The sequence below is a fragment of the Rhipicephalus microplus genome, chromosome 1, assembly GCF_043290135.1.
Source record: "Rhipicephalus microplus isolate Deutch F79 chromosome 1, USDA_Rmic, whole genome shotgun sequence".
In the NCBI taxonomy this organism is placed as follows: Eukaryota; Metazoa; Arthropoda; class Arachnida; order Ixodida; family Ixodidae; genus Rhipicephalus; species Rhipicephalus microplus.
Window position 1 is genome coordinate 130364269 of NC_134700.1, and position 22154 is coordinate 130386422.

The window sequence follows — 22154 nt, forward strand, 5'->3', positions numbered from 1 at the left end:
GTACCGACAGATGGGACTGCGTGGCTTCGCCGTCAATGCACCACGTCCGCAGCCAGGGGAATGGCCACGTGACATCGCCGACTACCTGACAGGGACTCAATGGGCACCACGAAGTCCTTCCCATTCACCGTCGCCCAGCCACCGCATGTCACCGCACCACCGGCAGTACTCTGGCCCAACGCAGGGCCGGTCTCCTAGCTCGTATCCGGGTAACTAAGGGCAGCAACCGATGAAGGTGCGGTGCTGTGCGACCAACTACCGAAGATCCTCCAACGACGACGACACCACGACGGAGCTTTCCGAACACGACGCCAACCAGGCAAAGTCCTGACGGCGAAACCTCACTTACCGATGGTGACCTGACGACGCAACATGGAAGCAGCGGAACAAGCCGTTGCAGCCGTGACCCGACGCCACGCCCTAACTGTAACGCGAGACGGCGAACTAGCGACCTCGACGTTCTTATCGACAGCCACAGTGCGACCACTCTCGTCGATACTGGAGCCGACTATTCCGTCATCAGTGGGTCGTTCTCCGCGAAGTTGAAGAAAGTTAGGACAGCTTGGAAAGGCCCCAAAATCCACACAGCCGGATGTCATCTCGTAACGCCTGCAAGAATCTGCACAGCGAGTCACCATTAACGGCAGTATTTATCCTACAGGCTTCGTAGTCCTACAGCGCTGCTCGAAAGATGTCAACCTTGGCATGGACTTCTTATGCCTCCATGGTGCTGTCATCAACCTAAAAACCAAGTCGATAACGTTATCCACAGAAGAAGCACTACCACCGCGCACGCCGTCAGGAAACCATGCCTTGAATGTGCTACAAGAACAAGTCACCATGCCGCCTCGCTCAAGCGTTATTATTTCAGTCGGCCCTCCTAAATCACCTGACTTGGAAGGCGTCGTTGAAGGCAGTCAGCATCTGTTGGTCACCTGAAATATTTGCGTCGCAACAGGAATTGCAGAGCTGCGGGGAGGCAAAGCAACGGTTATGCTCACGAATTTCAGCAATGAGTAAACATGTGAACAAAGGAACAACGGTCGCATACATCGAAGAAATTGTCGAAGCCACCAGTGCTTCCACCCTCGCCGATTCTGCGGAACCTGCTCAGAGAAACCAAGCCCCTCCCATAGCTTTCGACGTCAATCCCAGACTTCCGAACCATAAGCAAGAACAGCTCAAGGCCCTGCTCCTGCAATACGAAGATTGCTTTTCGTTGTCATCAAAAATTCGGCAGACCCTAATCACGAAACATCGCATCATAACAGAAGAAAATGCCAGAACACTCCGTCAAAGTCTGTAAAGTGTTTCGACGCGAGAACGCGAAGCCATGAAGAGACAAGTTGATGAATTGCTGCGGGATGACACCATCCAGCCGTACAACAATCCATGGGCGTCCCTCGTGGTGTTAGTGAAGAAAAAAGATGGGACCCTACGTTTCTGCGTTGATTGTTGCCGCCTGAACAAAATTACAAAAAAGGACGTGTATCCTCTTTCACGAATGGACGACGCACTTGATCGGCTCCATAACGCCAAGTACTTTTTGTCAATAGACCTCAAGACTGGCTATTGGCAAATCGAAGTCGACGAAAGAGACCGAGAAAAGACGGCGTTTATAACACCGGGCGGCCTCTACGAGTTTAAAGGGATGCCCTTCGGTATTTGCTCAGCGCCTGCCACTTTTCAACGCGTTATGAATACAGTACTGGCAAGATTGAAGTGGCAGACTTGCCTTGTGTACTTGGACGACATCGTCAGGTTTTCCTCGAGTTTCGATGAGCATCTTCAGCGTCTTGAAGCTGTACTTCAAGCTATCAAGACGTCCGGACTCACCATGAAGCCAGAAAAGTGCAGATTTGCCTACGAGGAGCTCTTGTTCCTGGGGCACGTGATTAGCAAGTCTGGAGTTCATCCCAATCCACGGAAAACAGCCGCCATCGCCGACGTCCCGCCGCCCACTGACAAGAAGGCGGTGTGCCGATTTCTGGGCCTGTGCGCCTATTATAGGGGCTTCGTGAAAAACTTCCCCCGCATCAACGATCCACTCACTAACCGTACCAAGGCCGACGTGTAATTCAAGTGGGAAACGCCGCAGGAACACGCTTTCCAGGAGCTTAAACATCCCCCAGACGCCCCCGTTACTTCTACTTCCCCATTTCGACAAATTCACCGAGAAAGAAATACACACTGACGCCAGCAGCGTAGATCACGGCGCCGTTCTTGTGCAGAGGACTGACGGACTTGAAAGGGTTATTAGTTACGTCAACTGATCGCTATTCAAAGCAGAAGCCAATTAATCCACAACAGAAAAGGAGTGCCTCGCCATCATCTGGGCTATGTCGAAATTTCGCCCCTACTTCTACGGCAGGTCCTTCAAAGTTGTGAGCGGCCACCACACCTTGTGTTGGCTAGCTACCTTAAAGGATCCTTCAGGTCGCCTCGCACGATGGAGCCTGAACTTCAAGAATATCACATTATCGTCGTTTACAAGTCCGGCAAGAAACACTCCGACGCCGACTGTCTCTCTCGTGCGCCTGTCAACCAACCACCGCCCAAAGACCAGGATAACGACTACTTCGTGGGAGCGATAACTGCCGACGACTTTGCTGAACGCCAGCAGGCCGACCCGTAACTTAAGGCCCTAATAGAATACCTCGAAGGCAATACAGCCGAAGTCCCGAAGGTATTCAAGCGTGCACTTGCGTCGTTATTCCTGCGAAACGGTCTTCTCCAAAAGAAAAACTTTTCACAGCTTCGAGCCAAGTACCTCCTTGTGGTGCCTTCAGCTCTGCGACCAGAACTCCTGCAGACCCTGCACGACGATCCGACAGCAGGGCACCTCGGTGTTTCCCGCATACTTGTGAGGATACAAGAAAGGTACTAGTGGCCACGTGTTACCACTGATGTCACTCGTTATGTGAGGACATGCCGGGACTGTCAGCGACGCAAGACACCACCGACAAGGCCAGCAGGACTTCTGCAGTCAATTGAACCACCTCGCCGACTATTCCAGCAGATTGGTATGGACCTTTTGTGGCCGTTCCCGACGTCGGCTTTCGGAAAGAAGTGGATAGTGGTAGCTACCGACTACCTCACCCACTACGTCGTGACAAAAGCCCTGCCCAAAGGCAGTGCATCCAATGTAGCTAAGTTCTTCGTCGAAAATATCGTCCTACATCATGGCGCCCCGGAGGTCCTTATCACCGACAGAGGAACGGCATGTACTGCCCACTTAACTCAAGCGATCTTGGCATACAGCCAGACAAACCATCGCAGGACGACAGCGTACTACCCACAGACCAACGGCCTCACCGAGCGGCTAAACAAGACGATCGCCGACATGCTGCCAATGTACGTCGATAAGGAACAAGAGGTGGGACGCCACTCTTCCGTACGTGACCTTCGCATACAACACGGCGGTTCCGGAGACGACGCAGACATCTCCATACAAATTCATTTTCGGAGGGAGCCCAGCAACGACGCTCGATGCCATGTTACCCAAAGTCAGCGACGAAGAAAACCTCAATGTGAATGAGTACCTTCAACGCGCCGAAGAAGCCCGACAACTCGCACGTCTCCGTATCAAGAATCAACAGACGACCGACAGCCGCCGTTACAATCTTCAACGACGCTTCGTGGAATATCAGCCCGGTGAACATGTTAGGGTGTGGACGCCGATACGCTGACGTGGATTCAGTTAAAAGCTTCTGCGACGGTACTTCGGACCGTACACGGTGGTTCGACGTCTCGGCCTACTTTATTACGAGGTTGTCTCCGATGGCATCACGAACTCTCAACGACGCCTATCGCGACCTGAAGTCGTCTATGGCGCGCGCCTAAAGCCGTTTCATGCGCGTTAACAAACTGAAACAGTGTTTTTTGTATTAATATTGTATCGTAATTTATTCATTGCACTTTCTTGCATTATTGTTGTACCTTCATCTTTAAATAAAGCATCGGGGCGATGCCTTTATCAGAGGGGGGCGATGCCACGTTCCATTTCCCAAGTTTTGTTATCGTCCCAAAACACTACACGATTCTCAGCACAAACCGCGCCTGCAGTTTTCGAGAAGCTTCTGGACTGTAGTAGATCATTTCGATAAGATCAAGCCCACTCTGCGAACGGTACAGATTATTCTGGAACCAACGTCACCGCCAGCGATAACGCTAGAACATTTGATGGCAAGAGTATAAATGTCGACGCACTTCGCCGCTTGTCAGTTGATTGACGGCTGATGCTCCGATCGCCGCTATCAGTCCAAGACTGCTAGTCTGACTTTCTGTTTACTGGGCACAAGTTCGTCCAAATAAACAATTTATTATTCGACTCGCAGTGTGCTCCATTCGTCCACGTCACGACCCCATGACAATCTCTCCAAGGAAAAGATATGGTTAATGAAGTTCATCAATTAAGGCCTGGTATTCTCGTTTACTAAGTTGGTGCTGAGGAAGTATATAAATAGAGCCAATTGTGACCAGTTCACGATAACGGCTTAGTTGGCTACAACCTCAAGAGACATCTGAAGCGGTAAATGTGTACAGGCAGTTCCTGGATCCACAACAATGGCAACACCACCGGATGACGCGACTGCACCATTCCGATCCTTTCGAAATATAACGTAATAGCGTAGAAAGCTTGTTTGTTTCGGTTTCAAGTGTGTCTCTTGTACACAATGCACTTTTGGTGTATTGTCGTGTCAAATTTATTGAATATTGTTGAGCTTTTTCAGCAGTCCTCTGACGTTCCGCTGTAATAATTGTGTCATTTTTATTAGGTGTGGTGCTGTGTGTACAAAAGTATTGCCTTAGGTTATAGGGTCTTCAAGAGGCCTTGTTGCGTGGTCTTTCTTTTAAAGGCGAACCTCCGCAAAGCGGCACTCGTTGATCCCTCGTCGTAGTACGTAACGTGTATCACGCTTTGACCTGCAAGGTTGTGCCGGTGGGATATTTCTCCTGTGCGTTGTTGAACAACGAAAAATTCGCAGCGTGAACGCTAACTAAAGCTGAATTCTCCGATCTCTCATTCCCCATTAGCAGCCACTGGCATGTACATTGAGCACTAACTGACAAGAAAGGGTTGCTACGTTATACTCGCTGGGCGTAACCTCCTTTGTTTTAGAAAGGTTTGGTGAGTGTTGGGCCGCAGTGCCGCGAAAACAGTGAACTAGTATATACCATGAGCTCGAGGTTGTTAAAGGGTGGAAGTAGACACGAAGCGCAAGCCGTAAAAAAGTATGCGTGTACCACCTCTCGTTTAATCCTTGGAATGTCCGCTAGATGGCGGGGCTTCTATGTGCGGAATATATGATGAAAAGATGCGAGGTGGTAGTACTTGAAGTGTTGACGAGATGAACGAACGGACACACAGATAGATGCATAGAAGGACGCACGGATGGCTGCGCAGACGGATTGACGCATGAACGGACGCAGAGGCGGATGCATGGACGAACGCAGGGACGAACGCATGGATGGACGTGCGTACGCACGAACAGACGTACACACGGACGGGTGGATGGACGCATGGAATGTCACACAGACAGACGCATGGACGGACGTATGCTTCTCCCCACTCTCCATAATTCACCCAGTGGATATGCTGCTATTTTTTGTGTGTGTGCTCCAAAAAGCTGCGCCTCTCCTTCGGCGTCTCGGGCGCCGGAGGAGTGGGACTTGTATCCATCGCCTCTTGGGAGGTGGCGGTGGTGCCTGCTCGACAGACACATTCACGGTGCTTTCGGGCCTCACTTTGCTCTCAGTGGCCCGGGGTCGGGCAGATTGCGGAGTCTCTTGGCTCTGTTTGTCGATTGGCCGAGCAGTACTGGCTGCTCCAGCCGGGGCGCTTGTGGCGCGCCCACAGTCTCACTCTGTGTGAATTTTGCGGGCATGGAAAGATGTGGCACGGCGCCCCGGCGCGTCACATCGGTGAAGGAGGGACTGGACTGGGGAATGGAGAACCATTTACGTGCTTCTTGAAAGGACAGATTGAACTTCACTTTATTCTCAAGGATTTATTTTTTTTCTTTCAGATTGGACACGATCTTGAGTAGGCAGCATGGTCTCCTTCACAGTTAGCACAGCATGGTGTTGTAGAGGTACACGTATCTTATGCGTGCTCGTTGGATGAATATTTAGCGCAATTAAGTAATGCACCCTGTACAGCTTTGTGACCCATGTCCAAAGCGCTGGCACTTGAAACATCTGTGAGGGTTTGGCACATAGGGCCAGTCACTGGTACCAAAGGTGATGATTATGTGTTTTGTGGGTGTTTCCTTTCTGTCTTATTCTTTAAATATTCTTTTGACCTTGACTAAATTTTGGTCTTGCCAGCCTTCCAATAATTCGCTTTCGGACAGTGCAACCAGGTCGTCATCAGATACCACACCGCGCACTGTATTCATCGACCTGTGTGGGCCCACTCAAACCGGGACATCCACAAACGCTATCAGTTAGGTACGTTGTCGTATTGGAGGCGGTCGCGAACCTGCAAAAGGAGGTCGCCGCTTCCCAACTAGGTTACATGATATCCTGAGCCGATTGCTTCAGTGAGAGTTTTCGAGACAAGAAAAGGTAAGATTGCTCTGACTGCTTTGTTCTCTTCCTGGTTATGCACGACATAAAACTTGGGGAAAGACTGCTTTGGTTTGGAAAAAAGGAATGGTTCTTCAATGCGCCACCTTTTCTGGTGGCGATCATGGAGAGGGGGAAACAGTTCGGTGGCAATGGTGGCCACTGACCACCGAGCCCGACAAGGAGATGCTGCTGGGTTTAATACTGAAAACTTGGAGACGCCGGCCATGCACCGCCGCTATAACCGAATGTAACTACCCAAGGTTGGATAACTACACGGGGTTAACCCTCGCCGCCAGGAAATGGGGTAGTAAACAGAACAGAAAAGATGACAGGACAGATAAAAAGTGAGAGATAAAGACGAAGATGTAGGGAGGGAGAGAGAGATAGGAAAAAGCGACTGCTGATTTCCCCTGAGCGGGTCAGCCTAAGGGTGCCATCTACGTGAAGCTGAGACCAAAGGGGTGTGTTGCCTCTGCCGGGGGGCCTTCAACGTTCAAGCACTCAGCGTCAGCTCAACCCCCAGGATTCCCTTTTCCCCGGACACGGCTTAGCGACGCACGGCTAGGCATGAAAGGGAGTCAAAACCCCTCCCGTTACCTCGGGTCCGTGGTGTCGCTACACACCAAACTCCTGCTTACGCAGACGGCCCTGCGTGGAATGTTGTATTCTGAAGCGTGCATATAGGACGCGTGTGTCAGTAAACTATTGCGTTACTTAGATTTCATCTCTAAGCAGAGTTATTTTCACGGTATTCACAATCAGACGAGTGACCATGTGGTAGAACACCCGTTTGCTAAGCAAACGACTCGCGGGTTCGATCGCCACTCGGACTCAAACGACCCGAGCTCAATCCCTGCTGTGAATTATCACTTATTTTATTTGCATCGCTCTCGATTTTTCAGCCACGCAAGATGATTTTTCGCTTACAACCAACGACGCCGACGCCGCAATTTCTGCGAAACAAACACAAGCACCAGTGTAGCTCAGTGGTAGCATACTGGGCTGGCACCAAGCGGACCCGGGTTCTGCGAAACAAGCACGTTAAAACTACGTATCTCTAGCGCTTGAAGTCCACTATAGGGATATGCTATCGCGTTCAACCCTTAAAGGCGAAACTTAAGGTGCCCCAATTTCTTTTTAAGGGCGAAGCTCCTTATGGCGTGGCTTGTGCGTCCCTCGTAGTACGTAACCACCAGTGGCACATACCCAAAATAGGTATAACATTCGACCTCCAAGGTGGTGCCGGTGAGAGATTTCTTCTGTGCGTTGTTTAACAATAAAAATAGTGCTCAGTGTACATGCCAATGGCTGCTAATGGGGAATGAGAAACAGGAGCATTCAGCTTTTAGTCAACGCCCACGCTGCGATCCCCATTAGCAGCCATTGGCATGTACATTGAGCACTATCGGACAAGAAAGGGTTGCTACATTATACTCGCTGGGTGTAACCTCCTTAGTTTTAGAAAGGTTTAGCGAGCGTTGAGCCACAGGGCCATGAATACAATGAACTAGTATATACCATGAATGAATTCGAGGTGGTTAAAGGGGGGAAGCAGATACGAAGCGCAAGCCGTAAGAAATTAAAAGCTGAATCCTCCTGTCTCTCATTTCACATTAGCAGCCACTGGCATGTACATTGAGCACTATCTGACAGGAAAAGTTTGCTACGTTAAACTCGCTGGGCGTAACCTCCTTGGTTTTAGAAAGGTTTAGCGAGCATTGGGCCGCAGTTCCATGAATACAGTGAACTAGTATATACCATGAACTCAAGGTGGTTGAAGGTGGGAAGTAGACACGAAGCGCAAGCCTTAAGAAAGTGTGCGTGTGCCACCTCTCGTTTAGTCCTTGGAATGTCCACTGAATGGCGGTGCTTCTATATGGGGAATATATGATAAAAAGATGCGAGATGGTGGTACTTGGAGTGTTGAATAGATGGACGAACGGACACACAGACAGATGCATGGATGGACGCATGAACGGACGCAGGGGCGGATGCATGAACGAACGCAGGGACGGGCGCACGAACAGACGCATGGACGGTCACACAGACGGACGCATGAACGGACGATGCTTCGCCCCACTCTCCATCATTCACTCCGTGGATATGCTGCCATTTTTTTTTTGAAAATATCTTGACTACAGCATCGGTAAGAAGAATGAATGACTCAGCGAGTTGGTGATTGATGATTGATATCTGGGGTTAAACGTCCCAAAACAACCATAAGAATATAAGAGACGCCGCAGTGAACGGCTACAAAAATTTGGACCACCTGGGGTCCTTTAAGGTGCACCCAGATCTGAGCACATGGGCCTGCAGCATTTTCGCCTCCTTCGAAAATGCAGCTGCCGCAGTGAGGATTCAATCACGCAACCTGCGGGTCTGGAGTTGGAGATTAAGTATTGTTAAAACTTGCTACGCAGCGCAAAGATACGCCGCTATGCTATTGCAGTACGTATATAGTGACGACTATACGAGTATGGAAGAATCCGCGAAACCCGGATTGAATCGTCGCTAGAACCCACGTTTCAACACGAGGTCTTGGTTCCAGCGATAACCATCGTTTCAGGCTATAAACTTACTCGAAACTTAATTTATATTATACGCGTATGGTGAATGACAGTTCAACAAGTATTTGCTGCGAAGTACCACTTTATAAACGCTTTATGACCACGTTCGTACGTAGCAATAGTGCGTGTTTTTCTATTAGTTTCCCATTTGAAGCAACTATAAAAAAAGAAATGAGTCATTGAGATTTCTCAGCATAGGAGAACGGCACAGTCGACTAAATATGTCAAGAAACTGTGTTCCAGTTGTGCACACAAGATTAATTACCATAATATCAAGCACACCAAAAATGTGTTACACGAAGTCTGCGAAGTGTTATAACACAGTGCTGGCAGGTCACGTGTTCTCCATGCATTTGGAGTGTTCGTAAGCGCACTTGTAAAACAAACTGCACTTTCACGACCGAGATGACATGGAACATGTGGGCACGGGTGTCATGGGTCGAGGACAATGGAACGCCGAGAGGAAATCATTCGAGACAGACCCTATGTACTGTACTTCCTCCACGAGCTGTTTCTTTGCGCTTTTATCGATGAAACAGTAGTGGTGGTGGACGAGCAGGTAGTAAAACAGACGACACCTGGAAGTTTTCCACGTCCCACTAACAGGAAACTCTTCCAGCCACTGAGGTCCCCTGGTCACTTGCAGCGCCGTATTAATGCTCATGATTGGCATTTCGAAGAAGAAGAAGCGGTTCGGGAAGAAAACTCCTAGATTATTCTGGCAAGCGCGGTAGTTCTTAACCATCTTCATTGTTTCTTCGCTCCATTTGTGTTTCAGCAACACGTTGTTCCAGACAGCGTCGGCCATAGGCACTCCTAAAGTGGACATGGCCACCGCGTTATCGGTGCTGCTGTTGAAACTCAATCCCCTGTAGAAGAGAAGGGGTATTACTACCATGCCGTTGATAACGACAATACGGCTGGTTAAGGTGGCTTGAGAAATGCGTTGTGTGATTCCAGGTGGATGCTTGTACGAATAATACGCCCATCTGGTCTTAAAGAGAGTGATGAGGTTGCGGACGTAGTTGCTGGACAGAGTAGGAATGTTGCGTTCGGGATAAACATCAGTGGGCAAAAGTACCTTTAACGATTTGAGGTATTCGGACACATTTTGCTTGTCCGGAGACAACAAAATTGTGGCAGCCTCAGTGTAAATCGCATCGACGATTTCGGCGAACATGCCACGGAGTGTGTCGTCATATTCTGGACCTCTCTCACTTTGCTCCAGAGCAGCAACCACTGAGAGAGCAGGATGGCGTGTAACGACACGGCGACAGTGGCGAAACATGGTTTTCAAGCTATATAGATTGCCGTACTTCATGTGATTGAGCAGGAGGTCTGAGACCGCTTTGAAGATGAAGAAGGCTGACGTGGCTGGCTGCCCAGAGACGTCTAAAAGGGCGGCCAGCGTCTGTTGCGTGGCCGCCAAGCTCGTATGATAAAATTTCGGGGGCAGGTCTCCACCGCTGACATTACGCATAACTTCCCCCCAATCGTCTAAAGTTAGCGATGGCACCAGTTGGGCAATGATCGAAGAATCAGAAATGACGTAGGTGGTCGTGTAATTTAGGTCAATCTCTCTCTCTATGTATTCCATGGCTTCCAGGGTGACGTTGATGTTTAAGAGTTGGTTCATGCTTTGCAGGCATTCTCGGCGCAAGTGATGGTACTTGTCGATAAGCAAGGTTCCCACACGTGGTCTGCTCTGTTTCAGCACGATGACGAGAAATTCGCCGATCTTGTCCATGCCGGTGAAATATAGGTCGTTGGGAAAGCCTCCACGCCCATAAACGGCAATGACTGGACTGGTGGGAATGTCGTACTTGACCGTCATTCCGATAAGAAATGCCAGAAGCTCCCTAAGGGTTTTCGCATGCACGACATTCTCGGCTCCCAGCGCGTCGATGTACGTCGCAGCCGTCGAGCCGCCAAGCCTGTGCGCATTTTTGATGTCAGTGAGACAGGACTGGAAGAGAGAGTACACTGCCAGGCCCGCCGGTCGCGCTGGCTTCGTGTAGAAGTCGCTTTCAGAATAGTAGTCGGACGCCTTGAGGCTCGGGAGATCAGCATCCGGGCCGAAAGAGTCACAAACGTGGCTGTAGAAACGGCGGCACGGGCCCACGGAGAAATCAAGTTGTCGGTATATCGCCATGGCTTCGAGCGAACAGCAGCTGGCGTTGCTGCTCACCGAAGCGCCTTGCGACTTGTCTGCGTCGAAGAAGAAGGCGAACACCAGTAGCAGCACCAGCAGGAGGACGAGGACCGACAGCACCACGAACAATTCTTTCGTGGAAAAGAACTTAGCCTCGCCTTCAGGTGTCGCTCCAGACGTCGGAGAGGACGGAGAGAGAGGAGAGGAAGCCGTTGTTACAGCCGGGTGGGCTGGTCTGGTCGGCTGGTCAGCTCCTGGAGACGGCGGCCTCATCATTTCATCTTCCTTCTCTGACGGCACGTGCTCACCGCGGTGGTGGACAGGTGAAGATATGCAGGCGTTGCTCGGGAAAATGCTAAGTACATATATGCATATAATCACCAAGTTTGTGAAAACCATTCAGAATAAAAAATAGTGAAATATCCTGCGAATAATATTTAACAATACACTTCGCTAGTTTGTGTCGTATAATACAAAACTTGTATAATTGATTTTTTTCTTCTGTCACCCCCCCTCCAAAAGAATATGTAGATGAGGATGAGAATTATCCAAATTATCCGGACAACACCAAGGAGAGTGGGCGTTTGTCGTTGGGTTAGTTTTCTTGAAAAAAAAAACGCTGTTGATATCGATAGGATCATCTGCTGGAGTGCCAAAAATCTGCTCCAACTGAACAAAGATGACGTCGAAGTTGTAAACACGTTATTCTTGTTTCTCCTGATACTATACCTTTACAAGAGACATGACTATCTGTACATAATTTGTCTCAGTTAAATAACTTCCGATCTTTTCGACTAGACCGTCTATCGAGAGGTGGGGATCTAGCTTTCTTTATTATTAAGAGAATTGGTATGGAAGTCAAAAGGTCATACAAACAGTTCTCTAGAATGCGAAATTTTGGCAGTAGACATCACATTACCAAACTGCAGTCCTTTCAGCCTAGTCATTATACATTTTCCGGATGGATTTCAAGACACACGAAGTTTGGATCTAGCTACAAGGTCGTGGTGCTAGGACAAAGTTTTAGTTGTCTTGGAGCGACAAGCGCTGTGAATACGTCTGGACTCTCTAGGTTTGTGGCTATCAACGTACTGTACCAGGAAGTGCCCCTGCCTACACTACTTTGTCGATTTCGCATTTTGACAGTACAAGCATTTTTAAAATTTCATAGCTTACCGGCAAGAAGATCTCAATATGCATTTATCTCAAACCCAGACACCTTCTTTCTTGCACATTGGCCACGGTTTCACACACCCCAGATAATATTTGTACAAAAGAAACTACAAAGTATAAATGTGAACATCAGAAGTGTAATTGAGATGAAAGACTTGAAATGTAATGGTATAATTGAATATGATGATGTTTTCCCCCAAAACGCTAAGTTACATTCTCTCAAAATTTTAAATACCATAATATTAGATTACTTGGAGCATGCAGAAACTGAAAATATAATAGCCACAGATGCTTCAGTAAATAATCAGAAGGCAGGTGTAGGCATTGCCTCTTATTCGCATGACTGGTCCTTCTCAGTGAGACTGCCTGATTTTACTCCACTTTTTGAAGCTGAGCTCGTGGCGATTATTTCAGCTCTTCAAAAACGTCCGTAAAATCAAAACAACGCAGTCATAATGACGAATTCTGTTTCAGTTTGTGCAGCTCTGACAGCTTTTGAGAACTCTCGAATTCGATAGAATTCGAGAGTTCAGAGCATTAGCACCACTGCAGTTGAAACTCCTGAGGTTACTGTGGGTTCCAGGACACTGTGGATTAAGAATAAATGAAATGGCCGATTTCGTAGCACGAGCCACGCTTGATGGCCCACTTTTATCCGTACTGCCAAAAGTTTAATACATTACAGCAAGAAGATATCGAATATCAGCAATCTGCACTGATATGATTGAAAAAGTAACTACATGGACAAAATATAACCACCTCAAGTTTCCATGGTGACCCCACTGGAGTCAGTTCAGAAAGCTCGAAGTTTTAATTACTAAATTTTGATGTCGTGTTCCCAACCTAAGCTTGTATCTACACAGAGCTGGTCAGATGAATCACCCCTCTCCGCACTCTGCGGAGAAATGGAATCAATTGAGCATTATTTTTTGTACTGTTGCCGATACACTATACTTAGAAAAAGACTTATAGTTATTCCATTTCTGAATATAGGCGTTACATTGACGGCGGAAACTGCACTAAATTTTGGTCCCTCAGTTTTGGGACATTGCCACAGGGATGATTCCAATGCTGTTTGCAATTATATTCAGGTATTCAAACGTATGCCATTGTAATCTTGAATGAAATAATCATCATTTAGCATCCAAAAAATTTTGAATGGTAAGGTCAAGTAAACACAACTGAGTGGTAATGACAACACCTGAAATCTCAAAATTTCTCAAAATGGCTTTTTAATTTTTTTCGTTTGCTCTCTTTTTGTGGGGTTTTCCTTGCTTTAGTGATAATACAAATTCATTTTTACGCGTAATTATAATGCTCACAGAAAAAAATGCACTACACTTTCCTGGCCAATCCCCCTGAGTGGGTGTAAACCATGAGTCCTGGGAAACAAACAAACAAAGATATCCTTGTTATCCTGTTCTCTAAAGTGGGGCTGAGCTTGTAAAGTGACAACATACTTACCTTCGCTGCTTCGACTTTGGGCTTCAACCACAACAACGGTTTTGATACCGTTTTTGCTTACCGTTACGAAACAAAACGAATGAGACTTGAACTGGCTGATTGCGTCTTATTAGTGCAGCTTTAGTTTTTTAAAAAAAGTGATCTTTTTCGCTGTGGTTATTAATATATGCATTATTTTTAAGCACGTTTAGTTGTAGTCACGATAATCACTATTCTGCCTGGTCTGAACGGGCGAACACTACTAATTACACTGTTTTCAGTTAACGTACTATATCTTTATCATTTAATATTCAATATTGAAAATGTTTAACTCGTGTAATCAGTTCTTGACCGATCCCCCCTGAGTGGGTATGAGCCATATTTAAGGCGTCCTTATCATCATCAACCACGTCCTCCGGCTCGGCACCGGAAGCTTCGATCGGCGTTGAATTATTCCAAATTTCCGGTAAGTTAGAGAAAATTACCGTTAGCATGTTATAGCGTACGTGGGTACGTGCTATGCATGGTCTTGCTATATTTGCGACTGGCATCTGGAACTTTCAAGTACAGCTGTGTAGACGTCACAAAGCTCTTGCAGACCATTGTAGTGTCGTGCATCAGACGCGATGCATGTGGAACCAAAGAGGTACAGCGCCTGCAGCGTGGGCCATGAAGAAGCAGCAGAGCGGGAACCGAGACCCAGGCACACACTGGTCCCGTTAATAGAGAGGCAATTGCCGGGCTGATTCCAAGGGCATATCGGTCCCCCTAAATGCACCACAAAAGCGCGGGCGATTCAGTGTTGGTCCCTTTGGTGCGTTGAGAGAACGGCTGTGGTTAAGATCGAGTCGAAACAGGGAGTTCAAACAAATCAAACAATATTCTCAGATAAGGCAGTACAAGCAACACAAAAATGTGCACACTCGGCAGTTATCATATACAATACAACTCGCAAGGTTATGCCGATGCATCTGTGGCGACCACTGCGCACAAACCTGCGCAGCCTCTGTCTCGTCTCTTGTTAGTGCGTTGTGACACGGCCACTTGCTGGAAGACGCTTCTGACAAGGGACAGCGCGACCGCAGCTTCACCGGAGGCTTACGTCACCACTGCATGGTGGCTATAAAACGCAAGCTACCAAGCTTCTGATTTTTTCTAACCATTCAAGCGCAGCGCCTGCATGCTCACCCCGCTGTTGCTACCACGTTAGTGAACAATCATTACGTTTTATGTTATGATGTGTCCTTCTATCCACGCGGCATCCCACATACAAAACAATATCTATAAATGACAACTTGCGTATACAATGCAATATCATGCATTAACTGCCAAAGACCCTTGAAAGACTGCAATTTTAATCAAACATATTCGCTCCCAAGTTCTTGGAACTATTTTTAAGTGCTTCTCTTTCAAGAAACAGTCATACCAAATAAAGCTCTGGTTGTCATCCCGTTCATCCAAGGTTTCTCGTCCAGCAAACGCTCCTCGAAACTTCCGTACTCACGGCATCGCCACTCGATTCTTCTAGATTGATTGACCACACTTCAACAACAAAACTTCATCGCTGACATCACCATCAGCCACTCACGCACAGCCACTTCAGGACAGGCCTTCGTCTACTGGCAGATCACATACTTACTTCCTCTCCTGCTTGCCTCCCTCCGCCGCTTGTCTATAACCGCTTGCCTCTGGGTTCTCGAAGCTTGCAGGCTTTTTCTTGACGCGCAGCACAGCCAGAGCTGGGAAAAGGGGAAATTGTTTTTCCTAGTTTCCGCGCCCCGTGATGCAATTCAGCACTGCGGCCTCTAGAATGGTTCTAGAATGGTTCTAGAATTCGCTCGGTGTTTGGTCCTAAATTGTGGCGGCGGGAGCAGGCCGTATCGAGGATGAGAGGAGCTGCGCTCGCGGCGTCTTTTCTTGCTGTTCTTAATGCAAGTGCACTTCTTAGTCGGGCTATGTCAGGCGTCCGTTGGTATCCATTCACCGCCATCTCCCATAGTAATAGCTGTGAGCATGCGCGTCTATAGCAACTGCAGCCCCCAACATGTCACGCTTCGGCGTCGCTATAGCTGTAAGCAGCAGCTGCGGGCGCGCGCGCTTCTTCTTGTCCCTAGCGATCGGAGCCCTCACCTCATTGACTTGAACGTGACTTGCCACCGCCTCAATGCAGTGAGTTTGAAATCCTATTGTGGCGTTTGTGCTGCCAGCGTTTGTGTAACGTTTGTGTTTATAACACGCTGACATTACGGCCGTCAGGTACGATGAGAGGTGCAGTGCTTGACCGCTCATTCTCTCACCGTTCGCTCTCTCTCCTCCCTGCGCCCCACTTTTTCGTCCGCTCACGCCTCATTCTCGACCGTTCGCTGGCTCGGCGCATTCCAAGAACATCCGGAAATGTGAGCTCGCCACGTCGCTGTGAAACGCCAATGCCGAGCCCAGAACGCTCTTTGTTTTGTTCACTTCATAGTATTTAAATGCGAAGCATTTCTTCGAGAACTTCGGTGACTTTGAGCGTATCTATCTATCTATCTATCTATCTATCTATCTATCTATCTATCTATCTATCTATCTATCTATCTATCTATCTATCTATCTATCTATCTATCTATCTATCTATCTATCTATCTATCTATCTATCTATCCAGTCGCCTATGACTTTTAGCTCTCCTGGCAGTTCGGATAATGGTATCAATACCAAAAATGATATGATATACCATGACTGTATGGCGAACATACCTTACTAGTCATAACATGAAAATATGACATGTGTGTCATAAATTTCATGATTTATATGCCATGGTCTTGCTGCTCTTGCGGTGGTTTCATTCACATGATATGATGCAAAACTGGTATGGTATTACATTACTGCATGGCAGACACAAGTGACAGACCTTAAGATCAATATCATTACATACGTGTCATGTACCATAATTACTAAATGTAACACTCATGAGGTGCTCGCGGCCGTTTCGCTAGCTTTGCATATACCGAATTTGGTATTACGGGACATGAATTGATGACGGAGAAATGTGACTGGTGTAAATATTATAATCATGGGATGCGTCTCATGTAACAACATGACTACATGCTACGCTCATGATGCGCTCACGGCTGTTTCGCTAGCTTCACATGTACCAAAGTTGGTATTACGTGACGCCAACGGATGACATAGGTAAAGGACACGTCCGAACATGATGATCATGACATGCGTGTAGTGTAACAACATGACTACGTCCCACACTCATGATGCGCTCACGGCCGTTTCGCTAGCTTCACATATGCCGAATTTGGTATTACGTGACGCCAATGAATGACGAAGGTATGAGACTGGTGCAAGCATGATAATCATGAGATGCGCGCATGTAAGAACATTAATCTACATCACACTCAAGGCGCTAATACACTTCAACGTGAGGCGGCGTTTTATAGCGTCATGCCAGCGATGCCACGCCAGGCGCCGATATCCCCCTAGTAGAGGTCAGTGGATCATCTGCCCACTGACCGTCATTGTGGATCTGCATTTCATACACTCGCAGGCGCGAGCCGTGCTGCGTTGCTTTAACGCATGCGCGTTTGAGCGCACATGGCGTTCCTCCGTCACAAAGAGAGGCAGACGTGACGCTGTCTAAGTAACGTCGTCGGCGTGAAACGCAGTATGTCGCATTTCGTGCCGGTTGCCACAGGGCCGTGCCGACGGACGCTGGCCGCGGCATCACGCCTGGCGTCGCTCTATAGAGTGCTCGCGTTTTGCTAGCGTGGCGTCGCTGCGCCCTGCCTGCGCGTGCGTCAACGTTGCGTCGGAATATATTGGTCCCTTCATGACGCGCTCGCCACCGCTGCGCTAGCTCCACATGTACCGAATTTGGTATCACGGAAAGTGAATAAACGACGAAGGTAAATGACACGTCCAAACCTGATGATAATAATATGTGTTTCACGTAAAACATGACTACATGCTACGCTCATAGCATGCTCGCGGCCGTTTCGCTAGCTCCAGGTATGGCAGAGTTGGTATCAGGTGACGTTACTAGATGACGGAAGTATATGAAACGTCCAGATATGATAATCATGGCATGGAAGTCATATACGGCATAATTTACCTCCGCCTATTAACGTTGTGCTGACTTTAAAGTGACCTTTCACCCTTCCTTATTCGGGCTTCGCTTATCACCAATTCCCACTGTATACGTGGCCAATTTTTTTAACCGCACACGCTAGCTACTAGGGCTTAAAGTGCATGCCGCGTTTCTCGCGACAGAAAAACGCCCCGTGCGGTGAAGGGCACTATTGGCGGACCGGTGTAAGAAAAAAAAATTGGCAGCATATCCACGGAGTGAATGATGGAGAGTGGGGCGAAGCATTCATCCGTCCATGCGTCCGTCTGTGTGACCGTCCATGCGTCTGTTCGTGCGCCCGTCCCTGCGTTCGTTCATGGATCCGCCCCTGCGTCCATTCATGCGTCCATCCATGCATCTGTGTGTGTGTCCATTCGTCCATCTATTCAACACTCCAAGTCCCACCATCTCGCATCTTTTTATCATATATTCCCCATACAGAAGCACCGCCATTCAGTGGACATTCCAAGGAATAAACGAGAGGTGGCACACGCACATTTTCTTACGGCTTGCGCTTCGGGTCTACTTCCCACCTTCAACCACCTTGAGTTCATAGTATATACTAGTTCACTGTATTGATGGCACCTTGGCCCAACACTCGCTAAACCTTTCTAAAACCAAGGAGGTTACGCCCAGCGAGTATAACGTAGCAACCTTTTCCTGTCAGATAGTGCTCAATGTACATGCCAGTGGCTGCTAATGTGAAATGAGAGACAGGAGGATTCAGCTTTTAATTTCTTACGGCTTGCGCTTCGTATCTGCTTCCCCCCTTTAACCACCTCGAATTCATTCATGATATATACTAGTTCATTGTATTCATGGCCCTGATGCTCAACGCTCGCTAATCCTTTCTAAAACTAAGGAGGTCACACCCAGCGAGTATAATGTAGCAACCCTTTCTTGTCCGATAGTGCTCAATGTACATGTCAATGGCTGCTAATGGGGATCGCAGTGTGTGCGTTGACTAAAAGCCGAATGCTCCTGTCTCTCATTCCCCATTAGCAGCCATCGGCATGTACATTGAGCACTATTTTTTATTGTTAAACAACGCACAGAAGAAATCTTTCACCGCCACCACCTTGGAGGTCAAATGTTATACCTATTTCGAGTATGTGCCACTAGTGGTTACGTACTACGAGGGACGCACAAGCCACGCCATAAGGAGCTTCGCCCCTAAAAAAACACACATTTGTTTAACACTGGTTTCTCACGTTCGAAACGCCGTTATGGAAGCTTCACAATAAATTCGCATTTCTTCACGATTTCCTGGTGGGGGCATTTTTTTTTTGTTGCGCACGCTTCATTGAGACGTACCAGCGCCTGGATTTCCCGCCACCGTTCAAAATCGAAGGTGCGCGCTTTCTTCAGCGCTTGTTTGTGACAATTGCTCCTGCTCAGGCATTGGTATAGAGATCAAAGAAAAGAGTGGAGACCTTCATTTCGCACACAGCTTATACTTTAGCATCTTGTCAAGTTGTCAACACATGCACAATTTCTTCGTTCGTCTGTCGTGCAGGTGGTGCAGGGCAAGACTCAACATCACCGTGAAGCCGTGACGGTATCTCCGAGAGGCGCCGTCGCACCAGCTCTCGCAAGACACTCTGCTCAGTCAAAAACCTGTGCTCCCGTACGAAAGACCTTATCAGCCATGGAAAAGGCGAAGAAAAACAATGACGACACAACACCCAGCGGAATATCGCATAAGTCCATGTCGGCGGCTAGCGTCGCATCAACCGACAGTCTCGCTGCTCTGTCGGCCAACAACAAGGACGCGATCGCAGCACCTGAAGTCGGAAAGGTGAAGAAGGCGGAGATAGCTGGAAGCAAGATTGCCGGCGCGCTGGAGCGTACACCCAAAGTGGTAGGCGACCAGCAGGACGTGGGAGAATCCGAGACAGTGGCCCTGGATCCTGCTGATATCAGCACTCCAGGAACAAGTGGAATGCCGTCTAATACCGAGACTCCTGAAGGCGGTTGGACGCCCGCTGCTCAAGAGAGTTCGTCCGGAACGAGTATCGAACGAGCTGAGAGCACCGAGAGCGTCAGTCGGACCAAGAGGTCTCGTCGTAAAAAGGGTCGCCGGAAGAAGGAAGGCCGCCGTGAACCGGTGGTCGTGGTGTCGCGAAAGAACATCATACGTGACCCTTTGTACGTGTGCTTGGGTCAACCGTTCCCGAGTGATGACGACGCGAAAAACGCCGCCGCAGCGGCGGAAGCTGACCCAAAACGGGCCTCGACCGCTGGCGTGGACAACGTTATTGCGTACGTCATGTCTACGAACGTGGACGACCCCGGGCTGAACATCAAGTCTAACGCGGCGACAGTCGAGAATACCGCGGGGCAAGCCGAACTGATCAAGGAGAAAGCTGTCTTGAACGCCGTCCTCACCGATATCATGGAGTGCCTCAAACTTCATTCGTCCAGGTGTGTCAAGGCCGAGGAAGACGAAGAAGAGGTGAGAAACAGCTTGGCCAAGGCACGAAAGAAGCGAACAGAGAAGTCGTCGAAGGGTGAGCTGAAACGCAAATCAAATCCGGGAGACAATGGTCGTAGTGGAAGCGAGGAGGGTGAAGCAAGACTGCTCGACGTTCCCATGAGGGAACTGAGCCGGCTGCACGCGCAGAGGCATAATCAATCCCAGGAAAAGCAGACTGTAGAACCACATTACCCGCTGGCTGTCACCGGCAAAGTAAAAGCGCGAAATAGCCCGGAAAGCAAGGAAGGGGACCGCGTTGTCGACGAAAAGCCGGAACGTCCAGCAGTGGTGACAGAGGTTAGACAATTTGAAGACGAACACCAGAAGCACTCGCTGGACGTCACCGGTTGCACCGCGCGCCAGTGGTACGAAGCTCCTCTCGCGTTCTTTAGCACAAGCTGCGCGAACTCGAGTGAACAAGGCAGCTCTGGGTACGTGGCGGGCTCCGAGACCACGAAGGAAGATGATGACGTCGAAGAAGTTCGTGGGTACCTGGACATGGCGTTTGGTGCGGATTCTCTGACCGAGGACTTTGGCCTGGCTCAACTGGGAAGCGGAAACGCGTCTTCGGCCAACATTGCGAGTGGGATCCAGGGTTGTTGGCATGACTTCTTCGCGCCGATCAAGATGGTCTCCAAGTATATTCAGACTGAGTGCTGGAATGAGCCCGAAACGGAGTCGTCCTTCTCGGAGGTTGTGCGCAGGCACCGCAGCGGATCGTCCAAGGCTCTAGAAAGAGCTTGTTCACTACAGATCACGGTGCCTAAGCATCAAGCAGCTGCAGCCGGCTGTCATCGCTCCGAAGGAAGTTCGGCCGAAGAGCTGGCCAAAATATTCTCCGCATACTCATCGTCACCTGCCTCGCGCCATGGAAATGATGAGTTTGGCAGAGCGGACGTCAAGGGCGTAGTGCATGATCGAAACTTCGTCTTGCGTTCGCCGACTGGGGATGCTGGCACGACCACCGCGTCGCCTCCGGCTGCTGTCGACTTGACAATCTTCACTTGTGACGATGGCAGAAGCTCGGCGAATGCATTTTACAAAGGTGCCACGAAATGAGCGTTTGTGTCGCAGAAATCGTAGATTAACGACTTTTTCGGAGCTACAAGAAAGACTGCACGATAAAGTACTGCGCGTTCATCTCGGCTTAAGATTTTTCTTGTAATGATTATATCACGTCCAAATTTTCATCTATGTCTTTGCAAGAGCAAAGAACAGCAACAATATAATCAGCAAAAATATAACTGTTTTATTATACGCGGCACAAATTGTACAACGCCTGTCACTGCTTAGCTGTGACCGCGATGACTTGCTTGAAAGCGCGCATTTCGACTATAAAGGAGACAATCAATTTGTTTTTATGCATCGCACGGTTAATTTAGACAGTTGAAAAATCCTGTTTTTTTAACTTGTTACTCTGTTGTGGCTGATAATATTAGGTAATGAATCTACGCTACCCATTAGCATGCATGCCACTTGATTTGAGTTTTACATCTCGAGACTCGAGAAAAAGGATGCCTGACAGACAGAGCTGGAACGGAAATGTGTATAGACTTAAACTCTTGGAGGAGTGCGCTTTTCTATGCTGTGGCAACTGCCATGCAGTTCTTCTCAGGTGAAGTTAGCAAGACGCCAATAAAATGAATAAAATGACA

The 22154-nt window shown here is 48.5% G+C and overlaps 1 protein-coding gene across 1 annotated transcript; it reads left to right on the forward strand.

Moving 5' to 3' along the window:
- Positions 1–14306: 14306 nt before the first annotated feature.
- Positions 14307–22154, forward strand: LOC142768796 (uncharacterized). Its single transcript, XM_075870945.1, has 2 exons — positions 14307–14374; positions 19540–22154. Exon 2 carries the CDS (start codon positions 19672–19674, stop codon positions 21556–21558), a length of 1887 nt encoding a protein of 628 aa, XP_075727060.1. The 5' UTR covers positions 14307–14374; positions 19540–19671; the 3' UTR covers positions 21559–22154.

Bases quoted from the DNA above. Each gene is read 5' to 3' on its own strand.
- LOC142768796 (XM_075870945.1), top strand. From the start codon at position 19,672: ATGGAAAAGGCGAAGAAAAACAATGACGACACAACACCCAGCGGAATA.